The 14323-nt window shown below is 42.6% G+C and overlaps 1 protein-coding gene across 6 annotated transcripts in view; it reads left to right on the forward strand.

The window, feature by feature from the left end:
• The window catches only part of LOC121858840 (signal peptide, CUB and EGF-like domain-containing protein 1), a 79824-nt gene that overhangs the window by 52608 nt on the left and 12893 nt on the right, over nucleotides 1-14323 (forward strand). For all 6 annotated transcript variants that reach the window (XM_042355489.1, XM_042355491.1, XM_042355490.1 and 3 more), the window contains 3 exons: nucleotides 9221-9348; nucleotides 11925-12030; nucleotides 13894-14010. In XM_042355489.1, coding sequence (XP_042211423.1) covers nucleotides 9221-9348; nucleotides 11925-12030; nucleotides 13894-14010 — 351 coding nt within the window. The remainder of the gene's footprint in view (nucleotides 1-9220; nucleotides 9349-11924; nucleotides 12031-13893; nucleotides 14011-14323) is intronic.

A 14323-nucleotide genomic window follows, 5' to 3' on the forward strand; every position in this document is an offset into this window, starting at 1 on the left:
GGATATAATCCCTGTTGGAAGAATATAAACTTTTTTGGCCTCAAGATTCTGTTTATGTGTTTTACGAAACAAAAAACCTGAACTGCTAAGAACAACAACAAAATCACCTCATCACAGTTTGCTGCCGACGAGTCACTTTTTTTTTCAACGTTTATTTTTTCTTTTGTTCTCACCAGACATTCTTGCACCATGACCAGACTCTCGTATGACTAGACACTCTCCTCCTCCTCCTCCTTCCGGAACTAATTCTTATTTTAAATTATGAATTGTATTTTTAACATTGCTTATTAAGGTTAGTTATTACACCAAAGTCAAAGAGATATTTTGTTTTCCTTGTTTATGTACCATGGCTGTCATATTCGCTGTAATCATGGTGGATTTTTCTTTCTTCACTTCGTTACTTTTTCTTTTTAGGTCACACTTTCACCTTTTTTGTCTACCTCATCATCCTGTGGCCATGTTAGACTATACAGTATTGAGTAAATATGAGTTTTTCCCCAACCTAAATTGTTCTTTAGTTTTCTGGGAGTATTGTCTTCTTCAGATACATTTAAGCCTTGGTTTTATTTTATACAAGGATGGTTCTTTCTTTACCAGTCTTTCTGTTACGTAGCCAAATGAGTACCTTTTACCTGGCAGTCACGTTCCCTCATTAACTGAGACTCTCCTGAAATGTCTTCTCTGGACTTAAGTAAACATTTACACTTTTCTTTCAACTGTCTCTTTGGGTGGCAGAATTATTATTATTATTTTTTTAGAGCAATCTTTGACACCTAAACATGTCTACCACCAGAGCTCCCCCAGGTTATGCCTTCAGACGATTGTTGTCTCTTGATCAAAGGTTTGCCATATTCTTGGTCACAGGAGTATCAGGTAGATGACCGAACCATACCTCTTGTACGATATTATCCTTCCCTCGGTCACACAGTCGTTGTTGTGGCTCTCTGGTGTTCTGTACTTCAACAATCGCTACTTGACCTGTGCATCACCATAACGACCAAGAACACTATCTTTATCACCGTCATCCCTGCTGTCTTCGTCAGTCACCACCAACAGCGAAATTTCCTGCATTGTGCTTAGCTTCAGCTTAAACATCGCACATCAGTTACCATCATCCCCTTACTCCTCTCGCACCTCTCACTATACCTGACCCACCCCTCCCCCTCCACAATCACGCCCTTACCCCCGATCCCCTCTCCTTTCGTCTTCATCCTGTGCCTCACCTCCACTCCCACAGCATGACGGTGCAGGGTGCGGATGAGTGCTCCAGGACGTAGCCTGAGGGGCGTGGTGCTCCTGACAGTGAAACACTCAGACAGGTCCAGACGTCACCAGGGAAGCTTTAGCTTGTCCCCTGACACGCGTCACATCCTGGGCGAGAGAGGGTGAGGGAGTGACCTGGGAGTCATTGTAGAGAGAAGGACTGTTATAACTAATACTCGGCGGTTGTTGGTGTCTTGTTTGACCATGATTGTATTGGGAAGAATTATTGTCAGGTTTGTATTGCGTGATGTATTTCTTGTTGTGATTACAGAGAGGCAGTGAAAATAATGATACGCTCCGGTTTTTTGTGACTTTCCAAACGAGTTTCATCTCATAGAAGTGTTCCTTGTAGACGGGGAGAGAGAGGAAGGGACAGCAGAATCTTAAGTCTTTCAGGCTCCCTGTAATCTTATCATCAGTGACAGGGAGCTGCCCTAGTGGTCTAAATAGTTAGTATACTCATTAACAGTACATCATGTAATACATGTGAATCAAGCTCCCAGGTTTCAAAGACCGAGCTGAATATATAACTTAGCAATAAGAAGATACAAAAAATCCACATACTGTACACACGAAACATCCCAACTGTCGCGAGTAACAGAGTTATAACCGCTTCGTTGTCGAGTTTTACGCACCAACAAACATTATAGCTTAAAAGAGAAAGAGAAATAAATCTCTTTACTGGAGGCGGGTCCCTGCAACCGCCAAACAAGGAATAAATGCCATAAAGTGACAATAAAACTGAGGAAGGCCGCCGCTGTATTGAGCAGCGCGAGACTGGGAGTGTGACAGGAGGGCAGCATTCTCTACCTACTGGGGCCCCCCACACACACAACCCTTGGCTAACACAATGCATAGCTGTGTACTGAATTAATAGATCATCACCACAATGATGCAAAAATAATAAACCCTTGAGAATGATTTGTAAACAGTAACTCAAGTTTTACATCCAAGATCATGTCAATTAAAAATTAGTCTGAATGCAATAGTACCACCTACTAAAATAGTCTGTGACGTGAAGGTACTACTACTACTACTACTACTAAGAAGAGCTATAACTGTGCTTCAAGTTAGTAATTATACTAATCCATCAACAATAAAATTTATATTTGCTGCAACTTCTATATAAGAAGAGGAGGGAGACTATCCATAGAATTTGTTTGCCTGGTATTGTATTTTACTTTCAAACACCTGCATCCGAATTTACGCAACACACACGATGCCATTGCAAACAAATGTTAAAAAACTCAACCAGTTGACACGCATATGCTCTTGCACCTTCCTGACGATTCTAGGTACCGTTGGCTATCGTAGAAAACTAGTTGACATAATCTGGAATGAATCTTATAGTAAAATATATAACGACGGAACCTTGATTGAGTTCCTGGTAGTGGAGGCGAATGTGGTGACAGGTGTATCCGCTACCACTACTCTCGCCCGCACTGATGCCGAGTTTCCCCGCTTTATTCCATAGGTTGATTTTGAAGGATCAGTTAAGTTATTCGAGAAGCTGTTTCATTTGTTCATTGGTCATAGAGCGTCATGTTAGCTCATTTAGAAATGTTTATCGTTCATTAAGCGTAATGTAAGCTAAGGTTGGTATATTTACTGCTAGTCTAGCGTATAGAAGCTCTTTATTTTTTTTTACAGGACATGTTCACTCTAACGCCCTACACCTACACCATACATCCTCATCATACACCTTCACCATACACCCTCATCATACACATCACTATTCACCTTCACCATACATCCTCACCATACACCTTCACCGTACATCCTCACCGTACACCCTCCCATACATCCTCGTCATACACCTTCACCATACACCCTCACCATACACCTTCACCGTACATCCTCATCATACACCCTCAGCTTACGCCTTTATCATACATCCTCGCCATATACCTTCACCATACACCCTCACCATACATCCTCACCATATACCATCACCATACACCACCACCATACACCTTCACCATCACACATCCTCACCTATACACAGTTATTCAACACACCCTCACCATACCCCTCTACATGATAAGAGTTGATGCATTAGCTACACTCGCGTCCAACACAGGCTCTTGAATACAATCAAGGTGTGTGCGGTACCGTCTCGCAAGCGAGATGTCACGGGTTGTAAATCGAAAAGTTGCGAATTCGTATTCAGGGAAAGTTGTTGGAGCTTCTACTACTTGTAAATAACATTCAGAACACACACAGAGACGACACGAAACGGTGAGAACCTTAAAAACTGTAATCAGAAAAGAACAGGTTGATGAATTTGAAGCCAGCAAACATGTGCAAACACAGGCACTGGTCAACCCATCGTTTACCAGGATGAGATGTATCAAGTAAAACATGTATATGGAGCAAATATCAAGATCACTAGATTACAAGATCTAACCGCTAGACTGAGGTTAGGATTTAAGTACCACTGGTATTATGCCCCTCAGGCAGATGTGAACAAAAGTTAATGTAAAATGTGCGCCCAGACATACCTACACTACGACTACAAAATATAACTTTTGGGTACAGGACCAAGTAAGATAGCTGATACACTAATCATTTCACATCTAGTACTTAAGTAAACTTCTATGTTTTGAATTAAACAAATAATGTTCTACTGGAAATACTCTGTTACACTCAACGCCACAATATCCTGATCACTGGGGTCTAATAGATGCCCTTTGTGACCTCTGTTCTGTAATTCTTTTTGTACTACCTTTCACAGGATTAGTATGTGGTGCACAATAAACTAGCTGTTGTCCAAGGCAAAATTCAAATTCCCCTTGACGCATCTTCACCACACGCGCCGCCACGCCCCCACACCCACACCCACGCCCACAGACCGATATAGAAAATCTCAAAAGGTTCCTATGTTAAACTTGAACCCCAAAATGAGTTGGTATTCAGTTACTGTATGGATTAGTCTCAGTGCATTTTCGGCGCCATTTTAGCTGCCAGTTAGATGCGATCTTGTGTCTCCGCGTTTGGGAGGAAAAATTCAATGTACGAGGCTTGGAGAATCCGGGAAGCATCAAATTAAAGGCACCATAAAAGTGTTGGTTGTCGCGGGTGGGGCCCAAGGAAGGGTCGCCATTATGGTCAAAGAGAAGGACTCTAATTGGCCCTTGTGTGTGTGACGTAACACCCCAGCCGCTTTTTGTCGGGGTTTTTTATTGGTCAGTCTCCTTCCTCCCTGGTTACCCCTGCCGTCTTTGGTCGTGTTTGTTTGTTGTTGGGTGTTTTAACCCGAAGAGAATAAGGATATGAGTGTTGTTTTTTACGATCATTCAACATGCACAAACACACATATTCTCTCTCTCTCTCTCTCTCAAATGATTGACTACATGAGTTTTATATTCGTTGTGTCACCTTTTCTGGTCAAATGTCCTGCTGTCTAGTTGTCTTAATTACTTAAATGGAGGCTGTCAGGGTGTTTTATGTCGTGTAATGGGCCTGTCTGTGGCTTTCTTGCTGCCGAGTATATTACTACTACTACTACTACTACTACTGTTATTGTTATATTATTGCCATATTATTATTATCTTCTCACTGCACCCTCATCACACACACACACACACACACTCCCATTACATCTTTAAGCTAAAAGAAAATTAGTAAAAACAAAACAAAAAACTTACAAACATGACAGGAAATATGAAAAACCTAAGATTCACAACAATATGTAACAATAACCTCATAAAATTATACGACACCCGGTCGAGTGTTATAGTGTGGCTCCCCCCCCAGTCTTGTCATGGTCTTACTTTTTACCACAGTGTTGTTACATCTGCTTATCATTGTCTTAGTTGTTTTGCACGGAATTATAAACACGGGGTGTCAACTTGTCAAGTGCTTCGCCTTCGTCTTCTTCTTTTTCTTTCTTCTTTTATAATGTCTTTTCCTTCTGTCTCACGAGATGGACAGTATTTACATTTCACCTGTTCCTCAGCTTGTCTTCGCCACCCTCAGTGATGCATTCCTCTTCAACCCCCAATAGAAAACGTTGGTCAGTCCTCATGAGACTTACGATCGGTGTACAGTATGTGTGTTATCAGACCCAAGCATTGTGCGAGGGCACGAGTCTCCGTTATTAGTTATCTTGTCCCCTGACTAAAACATTACTATTGAGAGTGAAAATGAACTGATCATGTGATGGGGGCATTATCGATTTTACGGAATGTTTTTATTGTATGTATTGATGACCTTAAGCAATATTATGAAAGGGAGTTTAATATTGTATACACGTACTATATATATATGTATATATATATATATATATATATATATATATATATATATATATATATATATATATATATATATATATATATATATATATATATATATATATAAAGTGCTACAATAGTGCTGCGTATTAGATAAGATAAATTCGTATGTAAATCAGCTACGAGCAGAATGAAGCATGAAGTGCAAATAGTGTACTGTACTGTACAGTATACTACTATTGTGGACAAAAGTTCGCTCCTTCCCAAACTGAAGCAGTATCGACCCGCACAGCACACCCGCAGCAGATAACAATCAGGGTAAGTCAGTTCGGAGACTCATTCCCGTGTCTCAGTTTCTCTACAGGAAGCGAACTTTTGTCCACGATAGTACATGTATACAGTATTGTGTTGTATGTTTGGTAGCGCACCTTAAACACGGGTAAAGGATGTGTGAATAACCCGATATGAACGAGCTGTTTAGAGTACATAACGAGCGCTTGTCACACTGAGTACAGTGATCATCGGCTATAACAAACACCTCAGTAATGTACACTCATCGTGTCCACATTTCTCCTCCTCAACGGCCTCACATAAACGACAATTTATCGACTCGACAACCCTCAGTTTTACAGATCCTTTATCAGTCTGGCCGCTAATGGCGACGGTCAATTGTATTGTAGCGCGGGGAGCTGGACGCCTTAAGAAGGATAAGGCGTGAAATGCAATTAGGTAGGGTGGCGGGGTGTCAGTGCGGGCCGCCCTGCCCTCATCACTCCCCGCCTACTGCCCGCCCCGCCACCCACCAGCCTCGTTATCACGCACACTTGTTTAACAATTTGTTACCACACAGCGGATTAGCCGAGCCACCCAGGCGTGTACACACCACCCACAGCCCGTCGTGCGTCGCTCAATGTTAAGTGGTTGTGTATTTATTTGCCTTTCTCCGTGGGTTTGATCTATGATAGTATGTATTTAGTACAGCGATAACCAGTGATAAGATCTGCAACATTAATCACCTCCTGTGACTCAGTACTCTTAAATGTCGAGGCTGGGGGTCGCTGGAGCCACTAACACCACCACCTCCCCCAAGCACCTCCTTTATGGCCCCAGTCAAGTGCTCACTTACAATACCCTGGTTTGAAGACCATCAAATTGCCTTTGTCCGGTGTGGAGAGCATCGTGCCACAGCCCTTGGGACGGCTAACAGGGGAGGGCGGCCGGCCAGGGAGGGGGGCGGTCTCGGCCAGCCAGGGAGGGCCGGTCAGGGAGAAGGGCCGGCCAACAAATAATAATCACTGAACAGGTGTGGCCCGCATACTGACGAGACCACCCACTAGAACCTCACCTCTTGCCACCTGCACTACCACCACCACCTGTCCCCCTACCACCACCATCTGACCCCTAGCACCACCACTTCCCCCCCTACCACCACCTGCCCTCCAACCACCACCACCACCCCTACCACCACCACCTGCCCTACCACCACCACCTGCCCCACCACCACCTACCCGCCGTCCCACCACCACCACCTGCCCCTGCCCCCACCACCACCCCACCCGCCCCACCACCACCACCCGCCCCCTCACCACCACCACCTGCCCTCACCACACCACCACCTGCCCCCACCACCCCACCACCACCTGCCCCCACCACCACCACCTTGCCCCCCCACCACCACCACCTTGCCCCCCCACCACCACCACCACCACCACCATCCGTCTCTACCACCACCACCTTGCCCCCCACCACACCACCACCACCACCTGGGCCCCCAGCACACCAACCATCCGCCTCCACCACCACCCCACACCCTTGGCCAGTCCCTCACCAACCAACCACCACCACCCGTCCCCCACCACCACCATCCGTCTCCCACCACCAATCAACGAATGCCCCTGTTCACACCACACCACCACCTGCCCCCCCACCACCAACCACCCTGTCCCCCTCACCAATTAACCACCACCACCATCCGGGTTCAAAACTCTAACCACCACCACCACCCACCCCACCACCACCACCACACCTGGGCTCCTCCTTACCACCACCACCACCTGCCCCCCACTCACCACCACCTGGGTTCCCCCCACCACCAATTCACCTGCCCCCTACCACCACCACCTGCCCCCTCTAACACCACATCATTCTCACCACCACCACCTGCCCCCTACCACCACCACCTTCCCCTACCACCATCACCTGCCCCTCCACCACCTGCCCACACCCTGCTCTACCTCCCTTCCTCCTCCCTCCTGCCCACCACCCTCCTCCACCCATCATCCATCCTACTCCACCTACAGTCTCCTTCCTTCCCACACTCTCTTCCACTTCCCTTCTTCCCTCCACCCCTAACCCACTGGCCTTCACTCCCCCTCCACCTATTGAACATCATTGATATATATATAGATAATGGAGGCGAATCTTTTATCTGTTTTTTATTTTATTTTTTAATAGGGATTTCATCTTCCACACGTGTTAAAACTCCTCTTCATTTTCTCGATGTGTTGATGTCAGAGTCTCGCCATCCACTACTCCTGAGTGACCTTCCGTGCTATCGGGTATATTTTTGTCTGTTTTAAGTATAAGATTAATTCATGTCCCTTTCCTATTATTTATTTCTACCGTTTTTTACCTTTACGTGTTAACAGAATTAGTGCGTTAGTGTCTGTAGTGTCGTGTCTTCTTCGCAAATGGTTTAACACCGTGAACATTTTCTCTACGGTTTGTTGTCTGAGTTTATGGTCAACCCGAACAGTTTTAAAAGGCATTTCTTAATTAATTGTGCTCGATAAAAGTGCAAGTAAATGATTTAAATAAGAAATACAATGACATGAAAAAGTAAATTAAAATCTTTGTTGATTATATAAGTGTTATTTACCTTCATCCTGAATAAATGTGTTAGTGTTGATAATCTTGAATGCCCCTCTGTATGTGCTGCCACCCATGGCTACCTTGACAGATCGGCTTCCCGCGGGACAAACAAGATTTACGGGCATGGTAATACAAGCGAGTACAGTATTGTCTTTATCTCAAATATTGTTGTGTATTGATGGTGTATATTATGTATTTTTTTATATTACTATAAGGAAAATAAAGATCTATGCTCCTAGGAAATATAGCAAAAGCACTACAGTATTGAAAGGTGAAACTAGTTATGGCAGGTGTGTGAGGAGCATACAACACGCCGTAAAGTGAACTAGCAGGTTATCAGTGAGTGTGTGATTCTGCCTCAAATGTTAACAAGAGTTTAAAGAGAATAAACTTGTGACAACGCGGAAAATAATAAAAGGAAGAACTATAAAAATAACTGGAGACTAACAAACTAAGAGTCAAGAGGTTGGAGTGGTCACTATCACCATAACTAACACTTCGGGTCAACTTCTCTTCTGGTCATCTTTCACTTATCTTGTTTTTCCCCTCACGTTATAGTCTTTCAGGAGGCTTTTGTTGAGCTCCCTGTCTGGTTCAGCTAGACCTCAAAGTTAACGGCTTGTGACTGAATGAATCTGTCAGAGCTACGATAAGTATCAGAAAGTTGAAGTGAACACAACAGCCCAAAGAGTTTCTTTTTAATCTTTTTGTGTGCTAATGAACAGCTCTTGATGATATTTCTGACGGCCATCTTTTTAACGATCCACGTGTAGACAATTTCTTCCAGTGTCTAATTTAATAACGATCCTCTTCCTCCCCCTCCCCCCACCGCCCTTCTCTTTCTGCCACAGCCTCTGCGTCGTGTGCTACGCTGCGCTGTGACCAACACTGCCTGCTGAGTGCTGGGGGCGGTCCCTCGTGTGGGTGTAGGGAGGGCTACGTGCTCGTCAGGGCCAGGCACTGTCAGCCCACCTGTGCTGTAAGTACCACATACCTGTCCTCCTCTCTTGCACACCTCTCTCTCTCTCTCTCTCTCTCTCTCTTTCTCTCTCTCTCTCTCTCTCTCTCTCTCTCTCTCTCTCTCATAGATAATATAACTGTGTAATAACTATTGGTATTACCTTGATTATGGAACATTATAATAGAAAGGTTAAAAAAGTCAATCCGTTCAATCTCCCGAGAAATAATAATATCTCCTGTAAGAACTGAATCTCTAAATGTCAGTTCGTATTTTTTTTCTCACCTGATTCTAAGAACCACCTGAAGATTAACCCCCCTTTAGCTTACTTCACCTGATATAAGTAAACACTAACGGAACCGGAAGGGTTTAGGTTAGGTTTGGTTAGCGTTAAGTTGGGTTAAATTAGGTTAGTGTTAGATTAGGTTAAGTTGGGTTACGTTGGGTTAGGTTACCGTGAAGTTAGATTAGATTAGGTTAGTGTTTAGGTGGTTAATCTTAATGTGAAATAAAGTGGGGCAGGATAATTTTCATGTGATCCGATCCAATGAGATCTACAAAGCCATTTTTTTCGCAGTCATTGTGTTTTCGACTCCCCATACTTACGATGAAGAAAAAATAAATTCCACTTATAAGTCTTTAAGAATCATGTCTTAGTTCTGCAGCTGCTGAGAACCGCGACCTCAGACTCTCTACTAGATGTGTATGTTTCTTTATCCATTAACTGATTATATGAGAGCGTGTCTAGTTAAGTCAGAATATCAATGTCAATTCGTCACCATCTTATCCACCATATTTGTGTTGTACGTAAGTGAGCCATTGAGGTGTTCACGTTACCTGTTGTGGGAGAATATTAGCAATGTGGACCTGAGTTACCTGAGAACACCTGTTGAATTAAGAAGTCCCTTTGCCGTGTGTCTGAATAACAAAAAAATATTACTCTTGGCACTAAGATTAAATTACTCCCTTGTTATAGGCTGTGTAGTGTGTATGTGATTTTTATTAATGATGTGTTACTAAAGGATATAATTTCTTTAATACCTAATATAGATCCTATGATTTATACACTAACTCTTTACGTAATGGAAAACTCTGCAGAAAGTATAAATATTAAGTCCGACAGTAAAATCTCCAAGGATCATTTACCAAGTCGAGCGATAATGCCTCCATCCATCTTAAAGCTGCGAGTGAACATACAGAAGTAACCGAGATATTTAATTATTTTTTCCCTTGAGTCTCTGTCTGGCCCACCAACAGCTCACCAGGCATTCCGATAAGCGTTCAGTTTATTATAATTTTATACTGGGTGATGCCAAGATCACTATCTCTTCCATCACCTGCGCGTCCACCTAGATAGAATCTTTTACAGTTTTTCTCGCTGGAAGTGGAGTCTGATTGTGAAGGAAGTGACGCCATAATCAGGTACATGCGCACGCTAGACCAGTGAACGTCAGGCTGAATGATTTATATTACGCGTCTTGGCCGTCTTCATTGCATACTTTTAAGACCGGTAAAGGTGATCTTGACGAGGAGGGACGGAGGGTAAATTTACCTCCTCTTCACTACACTCGCCTTCAAATTAATAAACATTGTTGAATATTTAGTTTGCACCACATACTCAAGGTTGGTTAGTCGAGTGGACCGAGTTACTTAAGAGTCTAACTTAAATCTTATACGAAGGGTAAAGTCTAGTCCAGAATTATATAGTCATCTTTTTATTAAGAGAAAAGAAAGGATATCGTTAAACATTTTTTCATTTTGCTGCCTGTAAGTGGTATTTTTGTTACCGTGGAAAATCACATTGGGAAAATCGTTGTCACGCTGTAGGGGAGAGATCCAACCTTACACCACCACCACCACTCACCCACCTCCAACTACCAGTGTCTAGAGTTATTGTCTGTGACCATAACTTCTATTATTTATGTCCTGGATCAAAATAGATATATTCAGTTCAAAGTTGTAGTGATTAAATATATGTGAAAGATGGTAGGTGGTGTGAACGAGGTAGTGGAGACATGGGTGGGTGATGGAGACCTCCCACATTACCCTTGTGAGTATAGTAATGGAGACCCTGGTGAGTGCAGTGTCTCTCCGCCTCTGAAGTAATGAGAATCTCCAGGAACCCAAAGTGAAAAGTAGGTTTTATGCGGCGAATTTAGTAAATGTTAAGGTTTCTGTTTAAGACCACATTATAAGCACAAGACTTGGCTACAGCTTCGAGGCTTCCCTATATTACTGTATTGTTCCCTGTAGTTGAGTCCAATCTACTTAACTATAATGTATTGTGTACTAGTTGTATCCTTCACTACAAATTTTACGGATATCTTGATATTTTATTGGCATATCATAGTTGTTACTGAGTGCTGACTTGGCATGTACAGTACAGGTAACCAATAATATATCTTTAAATATCTGCCTTCTATAAATTTCGTCATTAGTGCACAGTTAGGATCTTTATTTATATTAACTTTACGTAAATTACACTCGTAACATGTAGACAATTTAATCAATAGAACTTCAACTACTGTACTGTAGAAGGCCCACACAAAGAGGCGTAACAGATACCATGGTTAGTAAGCTTGTGTTTGTTGATGCAGGTTGGTAATGGCGGGTGCCAGCATCACTGTCACCAGACGACGGGAGGTCCAGCCTGCACGTGTCACTCCCAATACCTTCTGGCCGCCGATGGACAGTCCTGTATCCGTGAGTGTTATACTATAACTTATACCCTCTCGAAGCTGCCTCTCAACCTCTGTCCGTTAACATGGTAAGCTCTCTACCATCTGTCCGCTAACAAAAACATCGCTACTCCCTGTCTGCTAACCAATGTCACTATACCTGTCCACTATCATAACTTCTCTACCGTCTGTCCTGACCAATGTCACTATACCTTCTGTCCACTATCATAACTTCTCTACCCTCTGTCCGCTAACCAATGTCACTATACCTTCTGTCCGCTAACCAATGTCACTACCTTCTGTCCCCTATCATTACTTTGCTACCCTCTGTCCGTTAACCAATGTCACTATACCTTCTGTCCGCTAACAAAACCTCGCTACCCTTTGTCCATGTACCCTGTAGGTCCGTAGGAGAAAATTTTCAAACTTTTCTTTTTCACTATGTACAAGTAGTATACACCTTCCATGGTACACTCAATCTTATCGTAGCTTTTTTAATTTCCCACAAAACTGGGGTGTAATCTCTTTCTTAATGTGAAAAGTAAAATTAGACTGGTGTAATCTTTCAACATTTTACCTATGATATATGAAATAAACAACAAATATAGCAATTATGATTTTTTTAATTTGTCGTATGAGTACAATAGCCTATACCTTTGTCCTCACAACTCTTCTCACTGTTAAGAAATGGAAATTAACTTCGAAATTGTACCTCTGATAACCCACGCATTATTTGTCTCAGAGTATTTCGTCAAGCCTGCCAATCACTGTGTGGATTTTCTGAGTACACTTGGCAGACAGAACACAGTGGAGAAGGTCCATCGAGCAAAAACAAACACTTGAAAAAAAAGATAAACTCGTCCCTGCAACTCTTGACATTTACAACTAAATGTCTTTAATTCTGTCAGATACTATACGACTCATTATCTTATAAAACTTAAGGGATCACCTGAAGAATCTCCACCCCAGCTTATTTCACCTAAAGATTAACCACCTTAACGCTAATGTAATATAACTTTAAGCTAACCTAACACTAACCTAACCTCAACGCTATTCTAACTTTAAGCTAACCTAATACTAACTTATCCTCCCACTAACCTAACCTAATCTCATCCCCCAACTTTAGTGTTAGGATGGTTAATCTTTAGGTGTAATAAGATGGGGTGGAGGTTCTTCGGGTAATCCAATTTAAGTAAACAAAGGTGAAGGTCCTCATAACAACGTCCAGACTCTAGTTTTCTTAAATGACTGTTCAGTAAATTTTTGCTCTAAGTGGAGTTGTGATAAAATATTAAACTCGTTCACTTCAGCTTCAGTGTGGTTGGCCTCCAAATTACCATCATAATTATACTGGGACTTCACCATAGTTACATTTAGTCTCGTTTTCTGAATTAAAAGTAAATATATTGTGCAAATCTTTGAGAATCCGGTCTGAGAGCCCATACTCACCGCGAACAACGACTTTCCTCCTGAACGTACTCAGTGACTCACTATCGCCAAGTTCATAGCCAACGTTTACTGCTTAGGAAGGATCCTCAGATTATTCATTTTGTTAACAATTAAGATATTCATGTTCATAAAGACTGAATATTGTCGATCAGATTATAATACTTTTTTTTTTCAATTTTAGGTGTAAATCAATACCCGCATTACCTTTTTTTATAGTAGTTTAATAAAAGTTTGGCAGACATTATACTGAACATTGTGTATTCATTTTTAATATAATTTAAAATTTAATGACTCAATGCTCGTCTCTAACCAGATCTAGTGTAGTAGATATTACCGTATGGAAGAGTAAAGGCCTGTCAATTACCTGTAAATACCTGTAAGAACACGTGAGTTTTAATTTAAGACTAAGGAGTTATCTTGTGTGGGTGTCGCCCTTCAGCGTCCTGCGCCATCAAGAACGGCGGCTGTGAGCGTCGATGTCACAACACAGCCACGGGCGTCCGCTGCTCCTGTCCAAAGGGCTTCCAGCTCCACAATGACCAGCGAACCTGTTTAGGTGAGTTTCCCCTCTTCTGCTATTTAGACCAAATTTTAGGTGAATCTCCATGTTCTCCTTCCATCTACGAAATTCTTCATATCTAGGCGAGTTTTCCAGGGGTAACTATCCAATTATATAGCTCTTGTGCTCTTTGGGTGACTTTCCTTGCTGTCTCTTTCTCCTCCCATTACAATAGGATCTTTTATGGGAGTCTCACCATACTGTGTGATTCTTCACCTTCTACTTTTTTCTTTCCCCGCCAATCCATAATCATCCATTCCTCATCACCCGTCCAACACCAGTCTAGACCATGACACCCCCTCACCCTCCC

Source organism: Homarus americanus, unplaced genomic scaffold (assembly GCF_018991925.1).
Source record: "Homarus americanus isolate GMGI-L3 unplaced genomic scaffold, GMGI_Hamer_2.0 scaffold59232, whole genome shotgun sequence".
NCBI classification, from domain to species: domain Eukaryota; kingdom Metazoa; phylum Arthropoda; class Malacostraca; order Decapoda; family Nephropidae; genus Homarus; species Homarus americanus.